A 24,718-nucleotide genomic window follows, 5' to 3' on the forward strand; every position below is an offset into this window, starting at 1 on the left:
CCAAGGGAAGTTTCACCAGCTCATCTCTAACTCCAGAGGACTCAGACTGGATCCAGATGTGGCCTTCTTCCTTCTGGATGTGTTAGCATCTAAAGCTAACCTGTTTGTTTTGGTAGCATTAGCCACCTAGCATGGTCAGGATTTTACCTTTGTGTTGAATTAATGTGATTTTAATTAGGGAGGAACTGGAGCTTTGTGTAACATCAGCAGTAGCCAGAGCTTCTACTGGACTGATGTGTTTACTGTTAGCCAGCTAACGCTAGCTTTAGACTGGAGGCTGCAGTTTGTACAGTTTGTCCCAACCAGGCATCTGTAGTTTTTATTGGCGACAGGACGAGATGGGAGGGGCAGAGAGCGGTTAGGAGCTGTTTATGGTGTCAGTTTGTTCTGAGTCTCTGGGCTGAGAAGACATTAGGTAGAGGAGCTTTACAGGACACCATCATGTGTCCTATGTTTTGTAGTTCAGTGGTGAAAAAAATCTGGAAACTCAACCTGACAGTGCAGATTGAAACATGTTATTATGTAATGTTTAAAATCCTAATATGTTTGTGCGATAACATGTAGATGTGTGTGTCCAACCACCCTTTTGTGACCTTGAACATGGTAGTGCAGACAGATGATGGGACTTCCAGCTGTGGCTGTGGGTAGAGTAGATCCCTTTAGAGGCAGAGGTGTTTAATTATGGGCTTTCACATAGTCTGGCTCTGTTTAGACTGATTTATCCTGTCTGTTTAACAATGAGAGACGCCTGAGAGAGCAGAGCAGCGATGAGTTCACAGGCCTCCTGTGGAATTAGGCTGAGGGCTTTTGATGATAAGAGATTAGGATCAACAGGAATGTGGAGAGGAGAAAGTTAACTTCTGGTGTGTGTGGCCTTTTTTTCAGGATAGCTGTGGGAAGTGTTCAGCAGTGTTAACACAAATACACATGTGAAAACCCACACCTCATACTTTCACCATTATTCATCCTGTAAACAAGGTGCTGTAAATAAAACCAGGAGAGCAGCGTCAGGATCCTTGAGGAAGCCTCTAGAAACAGTGCAGTTTATGAGAGCTGGTCATAAGCCTGATTCAATGAGCAACCAGAGGTTGGTCTCCTCCTCAGCATCCCTGGATAGATCGTGGCACAGGCCAGGAGGTGGCCTCAGCATTTTACTGCTGTTTCATGAACATGTTTCACTGGGCATTGAAAAAGAGATTTTCCCTCATAAATCATTCCCACATCTGTCAGTTGGTGCGGCTCATGTAAATTACAGTGCATGATTTAAGCAAGTTTAATCACTGCTTTGATTGGAGTAACATTAATAAATGAAAACCTGTGCATACTTATCATTATGCTCGTTCTCGGGGTCAAGACATTGCAATCAGTGGTTTAATGTTAAAGCATTGATGGTGTATGTGTAGACTTTGATTAGCTTAGAACAGGTCTTGCCCTTCATGTAGTGCACAGCTTAATGTCCTCACAAGCCAGTTATTTCTAAAAGAGGAGGGATGTGCTGATGCAGAGTGCTGCTTCTTTTCAAGGATCCCTCTCAGTGGCGTCATTAGAGCTTAGGGCCGAGTATTTTTGGAAGAACTTTGGTGTGGCAAAGACAAAAGAGAAAAAGAATCTGAAATTGAAGACAGCCTGGGGGAGGAGTGTTTCTAACCTCAGAATGGCTTCTCTTCTTTTTGCAGGTGATGGTTCTGTTGGCTTCAAACCATGAACCCTATGGTCATGAGCTGTGGCCGATATGAGCTTCCTTTGTAGGGCGGTTGGTCTCAGACTTAGAGATGGGGTGTGCAGTTCAGACATCTGCAGGAAGCTCGGAGTAGAGCCACTTTGCGTCAAAAGGAGCCCGCTGAGGTTCAGGTACCTGATTAGGATGCATCCTGGGCACCTCCCAGTGGAGGTTTTCTGAGGACGTCCAATGGGTAGGAGGCCCCAAAATAAACCCAAAATTCACTGGAGAAACTACACATCTCATCTAGCCTGGCAACATCTCAGGGTCCTCCAGGAGGAGCTGGAAAATGTTGCTCAGGAGAGGAACGTCTGGACCGTCTGGTGAACCTGCTGCCCCCACACCCTGACCCCCAATAAGCAGTTGATAACAGATGGATGGATTTGTGTAGATGAGCACATGAGTGTTGATTATAGAGAAGTGGTGCTGCTTGGCGCCGCAACAGGACGTGGTGCAGAAGCTGCATCAGATAATGCCTCTTGAGAGAGCAGGCGGCCAGTGGGCCATCTGTTCTCCCTTCTGAATCACTGTTCCCCAAATAGAAAGCTGCTGTCTCGTCACTTCACATCCCTCAGTTCTCCTCCTCACTTCTTGTTGGAGGTGTTAAGTTTAATGATCACATTTTCAGTACACGAAATTTTCCTTTGAAGGTGAAAATATCATGCACGTCGTGCTGTCAGCTATAAATGTAAAATAAGCTGCTGGTGAAGTTGCTATTCTGATCAGAATCAGCCAGATTTAACAACAAACCGTGACTACTATAGTAAGAAATAACTCTTCCTTTGACTCGTTTTAGTGTCATTCACCCCATTGCTGCCCTGTCTCCTGTCTGATGTTCTACTGTGTCCTCCTTCTTCTTCTGCCAGGGTGCCATCACAGCCTGCCTTCGTCTCCATACTTCACCGGGCCTGAAGGTCAGAGGTTACCTTCATCTGGAACATTGTCATCAGAGTTCCTCAACCAGGGCCCAGTCAAGATTCTGCTGCTGGTGTGCAACGCTGCAGGGGCAGGCCAACAGACTGTCAGGTAAATAACATCAACAACCCTTCACTAAACAGCAGCTGTCTATAACTACTGTAGCCACAGAAGCTCCATCAGGCTTTGGGTTTTTTCGCGTGCTGACGCAACGAGCAGAGGGCTCTAAAAAGGCTACTCTGGTACAGCAAGAGTTTTTTTTATGGTTTCCTAAACCAATAACAAACGAGCAAAGTTGTGAGTAATGGATTAAACAGAGTTTATCTGCTTTAACATAAGCTACAGATGTTAGCATGTCTGGCTAGCTAACTTACTACCTACAGTACTTTAACTTTAACTTGACTTTCCTCAAAAGGAAACCTACCTCACAGTAAAATATAGAACACGGGAAAACAGTGGTGACATAGCATTGTGTCCAGTTCAGGTGCTAACTTTATTAAGTTATTAAGTTTATGTTAGAAAATACCTTAAATATTTTATGTTATAAAATAATGTACCTCTGGACGTAGGAACACAGCTTAACCTCTCACTGTAAGGTGGCACATGTGAAAACTACAAAACTTCAACCACTGCTTGAGGTGTTTGGGTGAGCAGAGTTCCCTGCAGACCTCCCTCTTTCCTGTTGTTAATTCAGGACAAGAGCCCAAATCCTCCCAAACCAATATCAGTCTGCAGTTATAGGCAGCTCCCTCCTTAAACCTGCAGATGCTACTCTACTGAGAAAGTTTTAGAAGCCAGTATACTTAGGCTCTTTGAGGAAGTGTTGAGTTTGGTCTGAACCATCCCATAAAAGCTGTGACACTGGCCACGTGTGACCATGACTTTAGTGCCTAGTGTTTAGTTGACCTCCTCAGACACCCAGTTTACAGTATGCAGGATGGAATCAGGAGATAAAGGTCTGCTGGTTCCTCTGCCATCATCCAGGCATGAAAGGGAAATACAAACTTACCATCAGCTCCTCTGTGCACTCCTTTTCCTGCACTGAGATACTTTCTGCCATTGGTGCATTTTCCTGTGGATCAAGCGACACTTTCACATCTTCTTTGTAGCCTGTTTGTTGTTTCCTCAGGCTCTGCATCCTAAAATAGTGGGCATTCCACTATCTCCTGAAAGTACTCTTGTTGCTCCTGTGCGACTTCTGTTTGATATCTCTGTTGCCCCCATTCACAAGAATTACTCTGCAGTAAAGTTAGAGCCTGCTTCCTGTATTCTTTGCTAAGACTGATCTTATCAATGGCTGTAACTGCCTCTGAGATGACGGTCCAAAGAAATATCCAGTCAGCTGTTTGATTAGCTCAGTGATGCTGCCAATCACACAAACGTTCGTCCAATCACTGACTATTGATTGATAGGTCAACCCTGGTGCCAGCTTACGTTTCATTTTGAGATCAAGTCACCTCTTCATTATTTTTCAGCGCATATAACTCACTGTTGTCGGGGGTGACTGTGGTTCAGTGGGTAGAGCAGTCGTCTCCCAACTGGAGGGAGGTTCAAATCTCGGTGCCTGCAGTCCACATGTTGAAGTGTCCTTGGGCAAGACACTGAACCCCCAAGTTGCCCGCGATGGTTAGAGCCATTGGTGTGAGTTGGCGCTGCAGATGGCTGCCTCGGTTCTGTACCGAAAACAAATCCCTTGTGTGTAACATACTTGGCCAGATAAAGGTGATTATTATTATTGTTTTACATTAATTCTGATACATCGCCATTTTACATTAATGCTTCTTAGGCGCTCCACAGAAACACTTAGGTGCAGCACCGTAACCTTTCTATGGTAGGAAAAAGCCTGCTTAAATACATGGACTATGAAGTGAAAATTCATTTATAAATCTGTGACCCTCTTTCTAACCTGTCTTCTAAAAGCCCCTGTCTTCTGTTCCCGTTCAACCTGACTAGATCATTTCTCACTGAGGTTCTGTTGGTTTACACTACAAACAGCCTTTTAGAAGATGCCAGCTCTGTTCAGTCCATTTTTATTTCTAACACTTCTCTGGTGCAGCACATCAAGGTCATGTTCGGCCGTCCAACAGAAAGGACTCACATCTCACTGTGAGGTGAGTCTCAACTCAAATGACTGAGAACCCTGACAATTGGCACGATACAGAGTCCACAAACATCAGTACAGGTGAGCTCTCCAAAGCAGCTGTGATGACGTCCAGTCCATCCACGATGGTCAGCATCTTGGTCTGAAATGCCTCTCTATCACTGATCCAACCACCCCCCTCTCTGGCTCTCCCCAGTATCGGTGAGAGTCGTTCGGGGGTGGGAGTTTGGCACTGGCCAAAGTGGCTGTGACCTTCATCCACAGTTCTTCCGCCTTTGTCTCGGCCAGTGTTACAGCCCTTGGCGTCAGTAATAAGCAGAGAGTCTCTACAGGTGCGGTGTGTTTATTTGCAGTCAGCAATGACCAGCTTCGAGCACCGTGAAAACTGAAATACAGAATAAACTTATAAAAACACAAGTTTTGCTGCTTTAACATATGTAAAAATGTGACGAACAATTACGAGAGATACGACACTTTACAGTCAGTGCATTTCTACAACCTTATACAAAGTAAGAACAACATATTTCACAAACCTCGCTGCGCTCACCAAGGCTGCAATAAAACCTGGATACCTTAGTTGCGTCTTCGGCCTGAAGCACTACTAGCTTGCGTGTTTCCTGAGATAAAGGATAGAACCAAAACGGCGTGAACGTGTAGCGAGAAAAGTTACCAGAGAACAATGTAAGTATTTACATTAACAATAAGCATCAAACCAATAAACAATCCCCAGTATGAACAATGTTATGGTTTGCTTACATGCTCTACGGAGGTCATGAGGCGAGTGAAATGAAACCGGGAAAATTTAACAATACAACGCTTCCTCATTCACGTTCCAGGGCAAACCTCTTCAGCGCCCTTATGCTGAGTTGATGATAATAAATCTGAGAGCGGCTTTACGGTCATTTACAGCCAGCTTGTTGTTCCTAGTGGCTGTCTCTGTGGCTGTGATGAAGTCTACCACAGGGATTTGTTTGGGTGTGACCGCAAAATTCAGCCCCTTGTCTAATACCTCTTTTTCTGTGTCCGTGAGTTCTCTGTCCGAGAGATTTTTGACCCATTTGTGATTGTGCAATGGTTGTGGATTATGCTCCTCCTTTCTCCTCCAACCGAGGACATCTGAGGCTGGCTGTCCATTCCACTCTGGAATTTAACCATTTGCTTGAGTTAAAATTATTAAATTATTACAATTCTAAATACACATTAGTGCAAGTAATATGAGTCTAAAAACATTTATTCATCTTCTATACCGCTCAGTCCCAAATGGGGTTGTGGGAGCCAATCCCAGCCAGCAATTGGGCAAAGGCAGGGTACAGTACACCCTGGACAGGCCACCAGTCCATCGCAGGGCCGACATACAACCACTCACACTTCTACAGGCTATTTAGAGCCACCAGTCAACCTAAGGCGCATGTTTTCGGACAGTGGGAGGAAGCCGGAGTACCCGGAGAGAACATGCAAACTCTGCACAGGAAGGTCGTGAACCTGCAGACTTCTTACTGTGAGGCAACAGCGCTAACCACCGCGCCACTATGCTACCCCTGATGAACATGATTTGTAAAATAATAGTAAAACACCAACGGGGTCATGTTTCTACTTTTAAGGAGTGCTTTTACTTTTGATACATTTTAATACTTATACTTTTACTCATATAAAATTGTGAATACAGGACAGAGTATTTCTACACTGTGGCATTGTTACATTTCCTTAGGTAAAAGATCTGAGTACGTGTAGCACCACTACTGTGTACTCAGAAGTAAATCCCATCCAAAAGTCTCTTTTAGAAGGATTTTTGAATTTAGCACACTAATTCCATTTGGCACAAAGTAATGGGATTGTTTGTCTTTTACAATTAAAGGAAATTTTGAGTTCTTTCCCATTTAGTCGTGTATATTGTCTGTTCTCATGTCGCGGTTGCTCGGCCACCAGAGAATGCTAATGGTTACCACCCTGAGCAGTAGTGCACCCTCATTTATTCTGAGGATTTCAGTGGTATCAACGTGTGATCTAATGAGAAATTAGGATCTGTTTTACTTCAAATCTGCAAAAATATATATAAAAAAAAAGGAAAAAATGTTACTTTCTGCTCATTACTCTTTCTACTACTGAACGTACAGTTTTTAATAGTACTCTACCCCATCATGTTTCCCTGTACCACAGAGCTTACAGTGGGTGGCTGCCCTCTTTGAATGTCATAATAAATGTGTAATGTGACCCATCACCTCAGACGGATCACCTCCCTCTGTCCTCCCATAGACAGGCTGTAATGAGAATTCTCCTCTATTGCTGATGGTGTTAAATCATTATTTACATTGCAATAGGATGAGCAGATGTGCGGGTCAGTGGAGTAGAGTGGAGTTGTTGTGCATGTTTTTGCCCCATACAACAATCCCCTCTGTGCCCTATTAAGGTTTGGACCTCCGTTCCTAATGAGGGAGGACCGGTCTATTTCCTGGGACCAGCTGCAGCAGAGCATCCTCAGCAAGCTCTATTACCTGATGATCAATGGAGCTCCAGCACAGGTACTGGACTTTCACTAATATTAACATGAAATTGTGTTTTTTCTTTGCCTCCCTTCAGGAGAATTTTAAAACACGGTGCCAGGAGCTCTCCACCGTTCACATACAGACTTTAGCACAGCAGATGCCTGCCAGTTGGCAATGCTCCATTCACACTGTGTCAAGAGAAAAAGTGTCATTTGAAACTTTAAGGTGCTTTTTCCACATTGTCTGATAAGTCAAGGGACAGTACGTGGTGTCTCTCAGCTGTACTCCCCTCCCCCCAATGACCCTCTGCTGCCTCCAGCCCTTCTGTTGTTATTCTAGCTTCTCTACCCTTTGTTGTCAAAGTATGGTCTGTAAATTAGCCCATAAAATGAAAAAATCGGATTCCTCAGTGGCGCCAGTGGACGTCTTGCCCAGGGCACCAAAATGTCCTGAGACGACCCTGGAAGTATGTTCATTATTTATTTTATTGTATATGGCTGGACTGAAGTACAGCCCTGCACGATGAGTGAACAGAAATGGCTCCACGATGCTTGTAAAACTTAAATTTAATAACCTTGCAGTGTGGGCGGCAGATCTGAGCACTGGCTGGAGGCAGAGACGGACATGACTCCCTCCCTAGCGCACCTGTTCCGAGGCAGGTTTATTGGCTCAGGGCGGCACAAAGCATGCCTACACAATAACACTGTGCAGCCCAGGTGGGAAAGCTCCACATGCCGGCTGGAGGCCAGGAGGAACTGGTTTCCTCTCGCTACACAGCCAGGTTAACAGGCTTGGGTCAGGCTATGGGGCAGTGTAGGGATGCCACAGTCAAAGGGAGACGTGGCTGCTCTCTCCTTCACTCAGGCTGTTACCTTCCTGTTTTGTGTGACTTGTGGACAGAGTGGTGTTTGGAGAGCCCACTTTCCACACAGTGAGTGAAAGGTTTGTCAGAACCCAAAACAAAGGCAAAGATCCTGCAGTGTCCTTCACTCGCTTCGTTAGCAACTGAATGGTCGTGGTGAAAAAATGTAATGAGGCTATTTCTACACTGAACTGGTCAGGAAGGTCAGGAATAAAGAAAACATTACCATTTTACAAACAAACCTCATTCTGTGATTCTGGAAAGCCTCGGTAAAGCTGCATGGCTAATCTTCATTCTAAATACTGATTTAAAGCAGTAATTTGACAGGTTTGAAAATATGCTTAACTACTTTTATGCAGATGGGAACAATGATTTTGTATAGTTTCTGAGAAACACACAAAATGCTAACGTCTTAAACCTCCCAGTAAAATAGAATCGGTCCTGTTTTCATATCTTTAGGCACCATCATGATTTCACAGTTCTGCATTACAATACTGTGCACATGTCTTAGGCCACCGTTAGTTTAGCTGTTTCAGCAGGTTGTAATGATTTAGGTGTATTTCTCAGTCCCTTTATTAAGATATAACCAGAAAATGCAGGAAACGTAGGAAACTGGCACAGTATTCAAAACCAAAGTGGTTCCTCCTGCCCAAAGCCAGAGTTTAGTGTGACCTCCGTCTGCAGCGTGAGTTCTTCTGGGGAGACGGTCTTGAAGTCCAGAAGCCACAACAGAGCCTCCACCATGTGTCACTGAAGGCCGCTACACTCGTTCTCCCACCTCTCTCCAGCTCTTTTTCTCACATGTCGACGACTGGACCCGAACATTTCAGACTTCCACTCCTCGCTCCTTCGTCCTCGTTTTCACTGACCTTCGCTCTGGTCTCTGGGCGTCTGCATGTCTCAGCCCTCTCTCCCTGTCCCCCTCTGAAGAAGTGGTCTCTTGACTGCCGTCCCTCCACCAAGGCCGTTCCTGGTGTCTTCATGCTATGGAAGGACCAACTTGCCGTCCAGATGATGCTGCCTGATGCTGAGCCAGGTCCCTTCCGCTGGTCTCTCAGAGAAGAAACTCTGAGAACCTCCTCAGTCTCAGCCCTCTCTCCCTGTCCCCTTCGGTGTGTGCTTTTCATTTATATACTGTGAAACAGTCTCTGGAAAAATTATTCGTAAATTACAGGTACCGGATGTACATATTCTGGTTATTTAATTTAATGTCATTTCTGGGGTCTCTCTAATTGGTGTTTTAAAGGTGAGAACCATACTGAACCCTAGACAAAGTTGTTATACATTGGAATGTCCCTTTGCCAATTTGTGTTATTTGAGCTTGAAGGGGTTATATACTAACTAGTCACTCCCTTACTACAACGAGCCAGGTGGCAAAAGGGTTACAGATGCAATTCACAACACAAAAAACATGGCCTGGTTGGTAGCCATGTCTCCTGCTACTGACACTTATTCACAAGTTAATTACAACAGTAACTGGCTCAATAGCCACATGCTACGCTACAGCTCACTGATGGCTGCATGCTCATCTGTTCTTACTCGCAGTTCCATCCTCTGAAATGATCCTACACCTCTGTGAAACCGTCTGAGCACAAACTGAACATCATCACCTTGATGAAGGAGGATTTACTGCAGGACTGTTGGATTGGACCGGCTTAGTCTGAGACAGGTGTTCCTAATAAACTGGAACAGGGTGTATATTAATAGTTCGAGGAGCATCCACACATATGTAGCTTGGGTTCTGGTGCAAACTCGGAATAATATCACATTTTTCTCAAACTATTGGGATTTTACATTAGATGTAGTCTGATCAGTGTGCAGCTATTTGGGACACCAGGGAATCAAATATAATAAGTGTGGTAACTAACACACAGTGAGAGTTTTGGCCCTGAACTTGACTTACACTGACAAATGTAAATCCAATCTGCGCACACACACACACAAGATGCTAAAACTTTAAGTGTGATGCAACACTGTGCTCTTTGCATGAGTAACTGGAGATCTTTGTTTTGACACAAACAGTGTTGCAGACATTCCCCACCTCACTCCACCCTCACTGACCACAAAACTGATCAACTTTGGTCTAAAACAAGGAAATATCACAAACTTTCTGACCCTGTACCAGTGCCTGTGGAGCCCTGATGCCCATGCACTCCTCCAACAGGATGCTGAGATACATTTTCACAGGTTTTCTCTTCCTCCTCTCAGGAGTCACACTGACAGAGCTGCTCAGATGCTCATTTTTCTTTGCACCCACACAATGATGTGTTTACACCCCCTGTTTCTGCTGGTAGGCTATGCTCTCACATATCCCTCTTCATCTGCCTCTACACACATACATTCAGACATATACACACGGCACAACATTTCACAGTGCATTGTTCAAGCCAGGCAGCAGCTATCACAGCTGGAGGCTGAAGCCAGTGTGGAAGTGTCTTAAAGTGTAGTACCACCGACGGCCACTAGGTGCTGGCTCCAGTTGACTCCCATTCAAACAGCCTCAGATTCAGACCTAATAAGTGCACAGGTGGTAATGCTGGGAGTTAGTGCTGCATTAATAAGATTTCAAGGCTAATAGAAGCTTTGATGATTGACAGGCGGCTGCCTGCTGCTCTCTCCAGCTCCTGGACTCGCACTGAGTCGGACTTTGTTTCTATTAGAAACCTCATTTCTCCAGACAGACAGATCAGCTGTGGCTGTGGTTAAGGACTGACAGTAATGGTTCACTTTTATCATGCGGAGCTGGCTGGACATAGGTTGGCCTCTGCTCTTCGTTAGGTTTGGCCCAGCTGAGCTCTGCCTTCTACAGTGCTGGCTCATTGAAATAGGTGATTGGTTGAAATGTCCGTACACATTCAGCATTGACTTTTTTCCCATAATTTCACTGCAGCAAAATTTGTAAATGGAGTCACTTGATTTTCTGATGATGTATTGAAACAATGCTTAGCCCCACGGGCTCCATGTTCCAAGCCAGTAACCCCACACTGGCACTGAGTTGTGTGTAGCTTCTCAGCAGCCTGCGGCGCTCAGGCACGATCAGGATGTGGAAGATAATGTGTTTTATGGTCCAGTGGAAACTGACTTGGGTGCAGCTCATGAACTTATATAAAGATGACCAATGCGTCACCACTTCTCTTCGCTACACAAACTTGAAGCCAAAATATTGTGAATGTGGCGGTGGCCATCTTGTCATTGTGCAGCCAGATTCTGCTCAGTAACTACTAAGTAGTTGAACAAGGTATCAGGCCACCAATCAAAGCTGTCAAATCAACTGAAACACACCATGTCATTAAAAACAAACTTACCAGAACAATGACCACCTGTACACACATCCGCATGATAATATCTACCAAAAACCACAGAAATCAACCCTGGGAAAAAGGTGTTTGATTAGTACTTTTTAGTTTGGCTCATGTGTGATCCACTAACATGGAGGGGGTGGGGTTTATGGGGGGCGATCGACTCACTGTGGCTTTACTTTGGGGAGCTGTCGTGTTGTCTGTCTTTCATACAGTCAGTGGTGCAGCTCGGGCTTCACTGTTGGTGGCAGGAGAAGCCAGAGAACAATGCCTGGCTAGTTAGCATAGTTTAGCCAGCTGAGCTAATATTAGCACTATATTAGCATTACCCAGTCCTTCAGCTTAAATCTAGTGCCCTGATGTGAACCTAAGCTAAAACAGGCAAACTGCTCTTTGAGTGATGGGTCCGCACACTGTCAGCTCAGCCTGAACTTTGTCGTCCATACTGTCGATCTGGTGAATCCTCGTGCTGAAGCAGTCGGTATATGCAAGACCTTTGAAATGTGTGAATCACATTGTAAAGAAATCTTCCCTGCTTTTTGGAATAATGTTTGGATGAAAAGAAAACTTCACGAGGAGCTGGAATGAGCAGGAATCCGTGGGTGGTCTTCACATGTACACACAGGCCTTTCACTGGAACTCACAGTGCGACCAACCAAGTGTGTGATGAAAAGAAACTCATTTTGAGTTTATACTTGTCATCTAGCGTTCCAGGTTTTTGTGCAGCAGATTGAAAAGGAATACATAGAGAAGTCATTGGAGCACACAGAGACGTCTGTTGCATGCAGAGTCCATAAATACATGACTGGCACTTGTGATACTGATACTTGAAATAGTGCTATAGAGTGCATGTGTGAGGCAGTAATCCAGAAGTGTTGTGTAACTTCCCCCGAGCCTTGTGCATTCCAGTGGGTTTGTATGTTCATTGTGTCAGTATTTTCCAGGAACTTGCTTTCTGCTTTGGTGTCATCAGACAGGTCTCGTTGGACCAAGCTCTCCTCACACTGCTCAGAGTGGGTGTTTGTGTTTGAGCTCCGGCGGCACTGGATTTCGCCAGAATGAGAGGAAATCAGTTTCATTTGTGCAAAATGTTCCTTCGCTCCCAGAGTAAAATAAGCATGCTTCACAGGAGGAGAAAAAGACATCAGTACCTGTTCTGTGTTTTACTCTCACTTTGTGTGAGACAGGAGAGAGCAGTGTGGGTTTGTCCATGTTGTTTCTGTCACATAATCCTGCACCGGCAAACAGAACCTGAACACTGAGATGCCACATGTTGATTCAGACTGAACTGCTGTGAGCTCAAAATGTCAGGCACAGGTCTCAGCCTATATTTCATGATGCCCCACTTTGTTCTCTTCTGTCTTTTTGTGGCTTCAGCCTGTGCACAGCAAAAGTATCTGTGGTAAATATAGCTGACCCTGAGCGTGAGAAATGGGACACTGTTTGTATCAAGTCACTCTTTAGTGCTTTTAAATAGTCCTGAACAGCTGTCCTACAGTACAGTTTTGAGTTATCTGTACTTTACCTGAGTACTTCCACATCCTGCTCCTTCATCCTGTGACTTTACTCCATGTCAGAGACAAACCGTGTACTTTTTACTACACTACATGTACCTGATACCTTCAGGTCCAGAATCAGATGAATCAAACCAAACCCAGTAGAACCATCAGACTCTATTGATCCCAGTAGGAAATCCACCAGCTACCCAGCAGGATGGAAAGTACTTCCCAGTATAAGTATATAAGGTAGTTACCATCAGCTCCACCTTTACCAGCTGCAGCATTAAAGTGATGGACACAGTAACATATCAGTAAGTAAAGAATCTGAGTACTTCTGCCATCACTGCTATTTTCAGAACACCAGGGTGATGTTCAACATCCGTGTAGTGGGAGGATCAGCATTTTACAGCTACCTGTCACCTCAGGAGGGACGGCCACTCCACCACCCTGCTGTCGACAGGTGAGTCTGTTGAAGATACACAACACACCAAGTTAATTCTGGTTGGGGGCTGACACACACACACACACACACACACACACACACATGCATTCAGCTGACCAGCATGACCTTCTGTTCTGGATGTGTTCAATGATTTTCCCTCCATCACCACAGCTTACACCATACACATAACATTAATGTTTACTGTATTTTGTTCTGCACAGTTATGGCCGTGCTCCCCGTCAAAGCCTGAATCCGGTGCAGCTGTGTTGAGCACGCACAGCTGCAGAAGCTGTTCTCATCTTTGTTCCCATCTGCATAAAAGTGAATAACTGTCGATGCAGTATCCTCTTATTCAAGTGTGTCTGACAGAATTACTAGAGTAGATATACAGCACACAGTCCATGTAGACAACTGGTCAGAAGTTTTAGAATGTTTCCAGCTATTATCAGTGTGACCCAACAGGTAAACACACCTGTGTCATTCACTCTGCAACTGTAACCAAACACTGTTGGGACAGACAGCACTGCTACAGATGTTCCCACAGATGTGTTGCACCTATAGGTTCTTTTGCTTCCACTTCATTCATCCATCCATTTTCGTCTGCTTATCTGGGGGTTGGGTCGCGGTGGCAGCAGGTTCAGCCTGGCAGTCCAGACCAGACGTGTGTCGTCGTCGTCCCCGGCGACATGTTCCAGCTTCTCTGGCGGGATTCCGAGGCATTCCCATAATCTCTGTTCCAGCATGTTCTGGGTCTGCCCCGGGGTCTCCTATCAGTTGGACGTGCCCAGAAGACCTCCACAGGGAGGCGCCCTGGAGGCATCTTGATAAGATGTTCGAACCACCTCAGCTGGCTTCTTTCGATGTGAAGGAGTTTTCTCTCTTCACCTGGAAAGTCTGGACACTGTGCTGCTGTTACATCATGTGAAGCTGTTCCATCTTGTTCTGTCCTCGTCCACAGCCTGGAGCAGTTTGTGGCTCATTTTCCTGCTACAGGGTGAAACCCTGAGAAGCTCTGACTCCCTGTGTTCATGGCCTTTTTCCACACGATGCTTCAGAGGAGGCAGTAACACAATCTGATCCAACAATGGCTGGGACAGTAGTAGGATCTGTTTGCATCAGTTTTCAAGGCTTCATTTGCTTCCACTGCTGCAGAAAATAAGGAAGTTAACCTGTTACTGAGCCATGAAAGAGGTCTGTTTTATTACTGAGCCATGAAAAAGGTCTGTTTTATATGACATATACACACATTTTTAGTTTGCTTTTTAGCTTCGTACTATTCAAGGCTAATTATTGAGCTTGGGCTGCTTACATGTCAGTAAAAACAGTAAAAACTAGGGATGTTTTAGGTGCTTTTCTGGAAAGAAGAACATTTGTAAAGGTACAGTCTCAGTAATCGACACAGAGTGACTATTACCTTTTTGTCTTATTGGCTACAAGGACGTTCTCCTGTTATTAGACAAGAGGATTATTAGTATTTACTTATTAGATTATTGTAAATGTGTTTACTTTAGTTGATGAATTACTGATATTCTAACATTTCAACACTGAAATGGCCCAGTGTCCCCACAAGCCCATTCAAAATTGATCTGATGTGATCAGTTTTAGTGCCATTTAAATCTGCTCCAGTCTAATCTAATAAAGCATTTCTGGAGAAAAGCAGCAGCTACAGGCAGTCAGCCAGTTACTGAAGGTATTCTGACATATAAACACACCAGGACAACTGTCGCAGCAGTTTTTACTGATTGACACTGCCTGTACAAGTGCTCTGAAGCCAGTGTTCTTTTCACACGTAATGTGTAGAAGAAAGACTTGGTTTTACAGCAGCACCTGAGATGTGCAGGCATTTCCTCACTGTCTCTGAGTGCATGTGATGGTTTTTGCTTGCAGACGTGGATCGGTGTTTCAAGGGGCCGTGTTGGCAGGCCTTCCATTTGTGCAGTTGCTAAGAACACTTCATTCAGTCACTGAATGCCGAATGCTGATGGGGCAAATGTGTTTCAAATCTTTTGAAATGCAAATGTGCAGCACAGTGTATCCTAGAAACTAATGCAATGACAGTGTCTGAACTCCAGTGACTCAGAAATATGCTCTGTCCCCAAGTCAACCCACATCAGCCAGTATAAGAATGTAGCAGTGCCAGACTCAAGTCATATACATCACTGTATCTGTTGTACCAGAGCTGTAATCTCTAATAGGGACTTGGAGTTAGCTTGTTTTGAGCCATGCTAGCAGCTAAGCTGTAGGGACTGCAATCCTAGTTGGTGGATTGCTGTGAGATTTCGTTTAGGTATTCAGGAGAAATCCCCTGCTTTTACTTTTGTGCCTCTGTGGGGGTGACTCTTGTGCTTTTTGGCGAAATGTTTCCTCAGCTATCGCGCTGCAATCCAACTTAAACATGTCTGACCTTGAAGTTGAAAACGAATGAACTATTGTACTATACTGAAGGATGTTTCTATTATTGTGTCCACCCCATTTATATAAGAGCGGCTGTGCTAAACACCAGAACCAGCTCTCAGTGCAACACAGTCCAGGTGAACAGCAGCACAACCTGCATCCTCTGCAGTGACCACACAGATGAACTGAAGATAAACAGAACATCATCACCTTCATGGAGGAGGATTTACTGCAGCGCTGTTGGACTAGTTTGAGACAGATGTTCCTAATAAACTGACCACTGATGCCCTTTGATATATATTCCTGTTCTTTCTCTTTGTATCAACAGAGATCTCTTTGTGCTTGTTCTTGGAAGGTTCAAGTTGAGCTTTGCTTGTTTCAGTGCCAGGTTTGTTCTTGATGCATGTGAAGCAGCAGCTGGACTCGAGCTCCAGTGACGTTTTGACTGTTTCCTGGACTTTTAACCACATCTCACAGAGTGGCCTGTGGAAGACTGAGATGCTTTTGAGAACTCGGCGAAGAGCCTCGAGTCTGTTATTTTGTCGGTTCATTGATGATGCTTTGAATTTCCTCTGTGATGTGTCTTAAAGGACGTGCACCATTATTTTGTTTGTTATTGTTAGTTTGTACAAAGCCCCTCCAGACGCTAACAGCACCAGTGAATGTGTGTGAATCCAGACCCTGGTTTAGCTTATTGCTCTGTGGCGTAGACCTCCACTGTTGTCCTAAAATGGTTCTGGATTCACACACACACACACACACACACCACATTCATTGTTGCTGTTGGTCTCTGGATGGGATTTGTGGGAAATAGCACATACCAAATCACCAGCTGCGTTCTTTAAGCTACGGTCGGTATAATTAAATCAGTGGAGTGTACCTTTGTATTTCTCTGGAGATTCTCAGTCATACTGTAACCAATCCTATGTTCACCTGGAACATCCCTAGTACAATTCCACATAATGTAGTGTCTCACACAAACACGCCTGGATCAGGCCCCTCGTGCTTCACTCAGTACTGTGGTCATGCTGACACCTAGTGGTTGAAAAGCATCGGTGCACTCAAAGGCTCTTAGTACAGTACATTTACTGTAAAGTGCAGCAACATTCAGAAAGCATGGAACAAATACAGCTGTTAATGTTGGATGCCCCTTCCACTACACTGGCTGACTGTCACCTTCTCAACACGTGTCAGAGCTCGTGTCTAATGAAGGAAACCACGTGACTGATGACCCCTCGAAGGTCGCTGGTGCTTCTGAAGACGCTTTGTTGCCTGCGAGAGTCTTGAATGCTTTGCAGCTAAATTGTGTGACAGGAAGGTTGTTGTCTGTTTTGGTGTTGTGCTTGTTTTGTCTGCTACTTGTGATGCTGCTGTCACTTGTAAAAGACGTTTCTAACCTCAGCGACACTGAACTGTTTAAACATTTGTTAAATTAGCGACACAGGGAGAGAGACCAGTTGAGAAACATGGCGATGTAGAATGACATAATGCTGAGAATCTTTCCACGTGACACCGAGCCATAGTGTCACTGCATCAGTTAATGAATGTCACTGTCCAGGCACATTATGACTCATGAAATGTTACAGAAACTACAAAGCTAAAACACATCAGTAACACTGGACCTTGAATAAAGTCCACAAATATTTAGTGGAACCAAAATATTTTAGCTCTCAGCTGATTGTACAACATTTTTATGAGCTATGTCACAGGCACTTTTAAATAAAGGTTTTACAAGTACTAGTTTCTGAGATGATAAACAACCAAGACTAGTAGTTCTACACACCTCAGACAGAGATGTTAATGCTTTGTTTTTATGCACTGTGTTTCTTACATGAGGCTTTGTAAATGTAATAATTTAATACAAAGTTCCAAAAAGACTTGGTAATAACACACAAACCTCTGAGACTTTCGTTACCACATATGAAACTGAAACTATCAAACTGGTCGAGGTATCGGAGAGCATCACTCCCTAAGAGCTGCTCTAAGTTTCACTTCCAGATGTTGCTGTGCTGTCTTTGTTTGAGGCCATGAAGCTTTGGGTCTTTAAGAAAGACCCAAAGCTTCATGCAGCCATCACTACCTGCCACTATTGTGTCTTTCAGAGCTCTGAAGCTCTGCAGCTCAGGAGGACCTCCGCACGTGAAGCTCATCATCGAGTGGGAGCACAGAGTCAAAGACTGGTCAGCACAGTTTATGTTCCAGGCCAGCACCCAAATATTCACCTGACATGAATCTACTTGTGTAACCATGTCTGTGTGTCCTGTGCTGCAGCCTATTTGGCAACATTCAGGAGGAGGTGGTGAAGGATGCAGAGAGCGTGAGGGGTCAGCAGCAGCAGCATGTCCAGCAGTACAGCTGCACCCTGGACGAGTGCTTCCAACTCTACACCAAAGAGGAACAGGTAGTCAGTCGCTTACGACAGCAACGTTGAGCTTTCTGAGCCCTGCCCCGTCTCCTGTTGTAAGATCTGCAGCAGCAGTGATGTGACCAAAAAATAATAAACACGCTGCTTGTCTTTTTATTTCTCACAGCATCAGTTATCTCAGTGGCATCGTTCTGCAGCAGCTGGAGTTACTGATCAGACAGTTTTGGTGACTTTGAGTCCTCTTCTCCAGATGTTTGAGCAGTAACCCCATTATAAATGTTTGTGTACAATAGGCACAGTGGCTGGGGACTTAAAACGTCAAACTGAAGAACATATAAGACCCATATAGGACATATAATTGAAGGTTTTAGTTCTCATTTAATACTAATGTGGTTAATAAGGCTTATTTTCCACTTTTAAAGAAGCACAAGGACAAATGTATATAGAGACAACAGGCTGAGATAAATTAAGACAAATGATAAATGATATAAACAACAGGAAGAACTCGGTGTGTGAAGGTTAATGGGCTTAGCTATTTTAGATAAACCGCCCTCAGACATTTGCAGACGGAGCTCACAGAGCTCATTTTATAGTCATAACTTAAGATTACAAGACACATAGGTGCTGTCTCTTACATGCAGAGATGGGAAAGGCAGAGCTGATGTTTTCTGCTCCTGCCACTTGGAACAGCCTGCAGAGGGAAACCACTGCAGGTTAATGGCACTGGTTTCACTGAGAGCTGTAAAATCACTGGTGAATGTTTGGTTTCATTCTGAACTCTCTTAATTCTTGGTTTTAATACTGTTTTATAGTTGCTCTGTTGTCTCTTGTAGATTTTGTACATTGTTGTCTGTCTTAGTGTCATATATTTTGGTTCTTTGCCTGGAGCTCTCTTGGAAAAGAGGTTTGTAAGCTCTGTGGGGTTTCCTCTGATTAAATAGAAATAAATAAAAGAATTCAAATCCAGACACTGTAAAGGAGGTCTAGGTTTTGATTAATCAGGAATAAGTGGAATAGATGTGTGAATGTTCAGGCTCTGTCAGGTTGTCACCTTCTCTCCTCGTCTCCCTCCCCCACCAGCTCGCCCCAGACGACGCCTGGAAGTGCCCCCACTGTAAGCAGCTGCAGCAGGGCATGGTGAAGATGAGCCTGTGGACGCTGCCGGACATCCTCATCCTCCACCTGAAGCGCTTCAGGCAGGTGGGAGAGCGCAGGAACAAGCTCGCCACATTCGTGCATTTCCCCCTGGCGAGCCTGGACATGACGCCCCACATGGTACACCGCAACCATGGCAACCATCAGCCCTCTCTCCAGCCCGGATGGAAGCAGCCCCGACGGCCTGACCTGGCTCCCCCTGACTTTCTGTACGATCTGTATGCTGTGTGCAATCACCACGGAGGAATGCACGGCGGGCATTACACAGGTCAGACAACTTCTGATGGCCTACACTCAGTGGTCAGTTTATGAGGAGCACCTGTGTCAAGCTGAGTCAGTCTAATCCAGTAGTGCTCCTCCTTCGTGAAGGCGATAACGTTTGGTTTCATGTTGTGATGCGTTGCTCTGTGATCACTGTGGAGGCTGCAGTTTGTAAGGACAGATGTTTCTGTTAATGTGTCCACCCCGTGCACATCAATAAGACTAATGCATTGCAGTTGCAGCTGAGCAGCAGCACAAACTCCAGTTGAATCAACACCTTTCTAAAACAGGTGCCAAAGATGAGTCGCTTTTTGAATCTTGTATGAAATTGGTGATTTTTCTCACTAGCTGTAGGCTAATGTCTGCACAGCTCCATTCTATTGTTTGTAGAAAGAAGTAATGTTATTGCTAATAAAGCAATAATAGCAATGAAAGCCGTTAAGGTTGCAGTTTTGATGTGTAGTCAGATCTTGCTGACTCCAGCAATCTCTTAACCAGGTATAACACTGAGAGCTCAGACTCAGCGAAATCTCGAGCCTATCTCCACCACAGTAAGGACAGAAAACACAAACAGAAAACAAGACATAGAATGGAAATACCAGCCCAACAGTTTCTGTCCTGGCAAAGCAGAGAGGACTTTAAACTCCAACAGAAAGGTTTTCAGAGTCAGGAAGGTTCTGTCTGCACAGCACCTCTTGTAAAAATGTGATAGGGTTTGGATATTATCACGAGTGACTTCAGGGAGCCGCGCCAGGTCCTGATTTTCTGCCTGCTACTCATCTCTCTCCGTTCCTGTGATTGCAGCCTTCTGCAGGAACTCTGTGGACGGCCAGTGGTACAGCTACGACGACAGCAGCGTGGAGCCGGTTCCAGACGGGGAGGTGTGCACACGTGGAGCCTACATCCTGTTCTACCAAAGGAGAAACACCATCCCCCCCTGGTCTGCCAGCTCCTCAGTCACTGGTTAGTCAGGTGGAGGCTGCTTCTGATAAAATACAGAAACACTGGAGGGAATGTGAGGGTGTCATTATTTGATGCTCCTCAGTGAGACATCAGTTCATGTTCTAGCCAGTAAATGAAGGTTTGCAGCGGTTGTAAAGAAAAGCTGCAATTTCACCTCGAAGGTTTCAGCCTCCACATGAGGAGACAGATCTCACTGTGCAGTGCACCTGCAGTTTGCTCAGACAAAAACAAACTCCATTCTCTTCTTCACTGTGCAGGTTCCACCAACTCATCCACGTCTGACCACTGGCTGGTCAGGCTGACAGGGAGTAGTGAGAGGGGCAGTGTGGGGTCAGGAGGACCCATCCCTGGACCTGCAGAGCCCATGCAGGCCCCAGAGTCTCCTGAGCTGCCAGTGTTTGGAGATGAACCCCCCAGAACAGTAGAAACAAGTAGGCAGCATGTTGCATGCTATGTTGTTAATTGTCTTGACACTGCTGCAGATGAAAAACACACATCGTATTAAGGTAAACAAGTATTTTATTTTGGTGGGAACGGCGGGTTACAGCAAACGCTCTCTGAGCAGCTGCTTTGGCAGAAGTACAACAGAGGAGGAGCTGATGTGTCTGTTCACAGAGCAGCCAAACAACCTTGTGTTGTTTTAATAAAGAAGTCACTGTGCAGTATGCTCACTGAGTTTCCTGTGGCTCCTTCACAATAAAAGCAGCAGAATGTTCAGTTTGCATTAGTAGTTGCTTGAATATTTATGATTATCAAGATAAAAATTAAAACAGTAGTAGTATCGCATTAATTCCTGGGAATCCCACCTGCCGTAACAATATTAATCCATCATATTAATCTGCCACTAATGATAAAAACTGCTATATAGAAAGGTCACTACAGACACAGATATACCGGATAGGTGTTGGTGAAAAAATGCTGACCATGAATCAAAACAAAAACTGATTTCAAGAAAATCTGAAGGATCGCGGCTCTAAGTTGTCATTTCCCTGGAATAACCAATAAGGGTTGAAACATGTGCTTTTACAATCCTACATTTTATTCCAAATGACTGGTGAGATAAACTAAAGCTCTGTCTAAATGTCTGCATCAAAGTAAATTAGCTATGAAATGTTTCATCCAGAACATTGAACTTGTTTTTATGCTTGTGAGTTCTATGTATTTGCATAAATGTTTACCAATTTTTTACTTGGCAAAAACAAATCCATTTTTAAACCTAATATAAATATTCCTTATTAGCTATAGTAGTAATAGCAGTAATGTAAATAGTACTGATGTATATCTTTTCCCACAGATGGGTTTGAAGCCAAGCCCTTTGTCCGTGGAACCCAAGGCAGGAGCGTCAGCATGAGATCGCCAACTAAGTCCAAGGAGAATCTGAGTAAAGTTCTCCCACTGCGATGGTCCTTTGGCTCCAAGGACCGGATTAAACACCCAGCCCAGACCCAGCCTGGAGAACTGGTGGAGTATCTGGAGTCCGGGCGCCGGCCACGATGTACCAAAGACCCTATCATCTCGCTGGTGGCCACCCCACCGCAACGGACCACCCAGGGAAGAGACTTTGAAACAGGCCAGGACTGCAGCTCACCCAGCAGCAGCAGTCTCAGTTGTACAGACAGACCCGGCTCTGACACTTGTTACTCCCCCAAGATCCCAGAGGGACAGAGCAGAGCGTGTGTGGAGAGGAACGCCAACCAGGGGGTTGGGCGCAGCAGAGCCAGAGATGAATTGTCCCTGAGGCAAAGATCGTCTAAGAGGGGGAGGCAGGACCAGGGCAGGACCCTGGACTTCCAGCTGCAGAGAGGAGCCATTCTAGGGGGTCACATCAGCCACAGCGCACCTCCCAGCAGAGACTCCACACTGAGAGGAACCAAGGTCCAGACAGGGGTGAGCTCCAGGGTACAAAAAGACTTGTTACAGATGGTAATGCAACCTGAGGACAGGGTGGGACAGAGGGGGCAGGAGGGTTGCAGCCATGACAGCCTCTTGTCTTTTTTCAAACCCGGTTTCATGAAGAAAGATGCTCCTAGGTCGCCAGTGAAGGGGCACGACAGGTGTGTGAAAGGCCATGGACAACAGGGGAAGCTGGTAGGCCAGCTCTCCCTCTCCAATGGGACGCTGACCACAGCGGCGCTCGAAGACAGGAAGGCCGGTGTCGTCCCCGGTTGTGACACTCAGAATTACCAGGTCCAGCTAGTCAACGGCACAGCTGGGAATCATCTCGTAGACGCTGTGGACATCAAGCGTGCTCACAGCTCCAGCAACATCCAGATGAAGCTGGATGGGTCATTTCGCAGGTGTGCCTCCCTGCAGAGGAATGGTGAAGTCATGGTTCCTCCGGCCTACCGCCTGCTGCTGTCAGACAGGCCCGGCTACGCCACTCTGCGCGGGGCGCGATACAGTACCACCTCCCTGGGTAGGCACACACCTGTCAGTGACTGTGGGCACCAGCACACCCTGAGAACAGGCTGTGTCAAATGAAAGCACATGGTGTGGGCGGGTATATGATGGCACCTCCACTGGTAAACAAGAATAATGTGGGTTCTCTGGTCAGATGGGACAGAAACTGAACGTAGGCTGATGGGCTAAAATATCAAGTTTATTCATTTAAAATGAAACCTGTAGCACAATCAGCTGTGCAAAACGTGAAGGGGTGTGATTACTCTCTGAAGTCAGGTCTGTTTTATTATTATTAATGTGACTTTGGTTGTCGCGTGACTGATGCTCTGTTGTGTTCGTCTGGTTCCCAGTGCCTCTGTGACAGCCCCGAATGACCTCTCCACTGATCAGCTGCTCAGCCAGAGAAGCTCCCAGCAGGAGGCAGTGCTGGAATCGAAGTACATCTTGTCCTCTTCGTAGTACTGTTACACGTTCTTACCTGTGTGTGTCTTAAACTAAATCTATGCAGCGTTGAGGTTACCGAGGAGAAATACTGCTGTAATGTGATGTTTTCCCTCTGTTTGTTTTACAAAGCAGTCTGCTGTTAATGTTCAGTATTTGAGGAGTAGTAGATTTGGTGAATTTTCAGGTTTTAGCTCCTTATACACACACTTCAATGTAATCAGCAACTGTTTAGGAGGTAGGAAATCAGCCTGGTACATGTGTCAGTTCATTCAACATATACAGCTTAATAATAACAGGCTAAAACATGTCAAATTGTTCTTAAACACTGAAAACAATACTGACACCTGCACTGTAAATTGACTGCTGTAACAACATCACCGTTGCTTTGAATTATGCGATAATGTTCCTGTTTTATTACCAACACACTATGTTGTTACATGACCAGAGATTAGACTGCTCCGATACCGACAACAAGCAGGAGGACTTGTGTCTGTTTCTGTGTTGACAGTTCATCTACATCCCGTCACCTGCACATCACTGAACTGTGGGAGGTGTGTGGTTGTACAGCAGCATTAGTCAGCATTGTTCTTCTCTGCAGCCACGGGGAAGTGATGAGTCCTAACGGTGATCCTGCTCTGTCACAGTCACATAGAGCCACCAGAGCAGCAGCTGACGTTCCCGCCATATACCTGATGTATATTTAATTCACAGTCACTGGTCATAATTGGTGTTTCTGCCTCTGGTTCTCCTGCTGTTTGAGGAGGAGGAGCCAAACTTCACTTGATGATTTGTGTCTCTAACCCCCATGTTTCAAGTCATGCACTGTAAGTGTGTAACATACTGGGGAAGAGAAGTGAGAGTGCACGCTGGTTGTTCACGCTGTAACTGTGTTCACATTTCATGCTGTGTCGTTTTATATCACTGCTTCACTACACTCGTCACCAAAATGAAAGTAAACAGAATGTTTCTGAGACATTATCTAGGAAGTATGGTTAGATTATATTTTATTATTAACTTTTTTAAAAGTCTACATTTTGTACCTGATGTGTAATTATTAATTAAAACAGTCTGTATTAGATCACATTAATACATACAGTGAGGGGGTTGGATTGGACACATCACACTCAAGTCCCTGTACTGGACCGTCTTTAATGTCTGCTTCATGTCCTGCAAGTTTGATGGATGCAAATTAAACACAGATTTTCTCACAGATGACTCCAGTGTATCTGAATGAGTGTTTCATCTCTCTTATCTCTGCTCACATCAGGCAGCTGTGGTGTTTTGTAGATTTTGACACAGGTGTGTGCATCCTGCAGCAGCGGCAGCACTCCAGAGCTCCGTTGGAGGCTGGTTTCCCAGACACACGGTGAAGTGACGCCAGGGCATTGAGACATTCTAGGGCTTCCTATAGTGCA

The 24,718-nt window shown here is 45.1% G+C and overlaps 1 protein-coding gene across 1 annotated transcript in view; it reads left to right on the forward strand.

Moving 5' to 3' along the window:
- The window catches only part of usp43b (ubiquitin specific peptidase 43b), a 63,339-nt gene extending 38,828 nt beyond the window's left edge, over positions 1 to 24,511 (forward strand). Inside the window, exons 7-16 of the mRNA XM_020623104.1 lie at positions 2,587 to 2,746; positions 7,144 to 7,255; positions 13,236 to 13,339; positions 17,818 to 17,895; positions 17,987 to 18,116; positions 19,161 to 19,503; positions 20,301 to 20,459; positions 20,717 to 20,890; positions 21,754 to 22,875; positions 23,210 to 24,511. Coding sequence (XP_020478760.1) covers positions 2,587 to 2,746; positions 7,144 to 7,255; positions 13,236 to 13,339; positions 17,818 to 17,895; positions 17,987 to 18,116; positions 19,161 to 19,503; positions 20,301 to 20,459; positions 20,717 to 20,890; positions 21,754 to 22,875; positions 23,210 to 23,220 — 2,393 coding nt within the window. The 3' untranslated portion in view covers positions 23,221 to 24,511. The remainder of the gene's footprint in view (positions 1 to 2,586; positions 2,747 to 7,143; positions 7,256 to 13,235; positions 13,340 to 17,817; positions 17,896 to 17,986; positions 18,117 to 19,160; positions 19,504 to 20,300; positions 20,460 to 20,716; positions 20,891 to 21,753; positions 22,876 to 23,209) is intronic.
- The last annotated feature ends 207 nt before the right edge of the window (positions 24,512 to 24,718 follow it).

The sequence above is a fragment of the Monopterus albus genome, unplaced genomic scaffold (genome assembly GCF_001952655.1).
Source record: "Monopterus albus unplaced genomic scaffold, M_albus_1.0 scaffold292.1, whole genome shotgun sequence".
Taxonomy (NCBI): domain Eukaryota; kingdom Metazoa; phylum Chordata; class Actinopteri; order Synbranchiformes; family Synbranchidae; genus Monopterus; species Monopterus albus.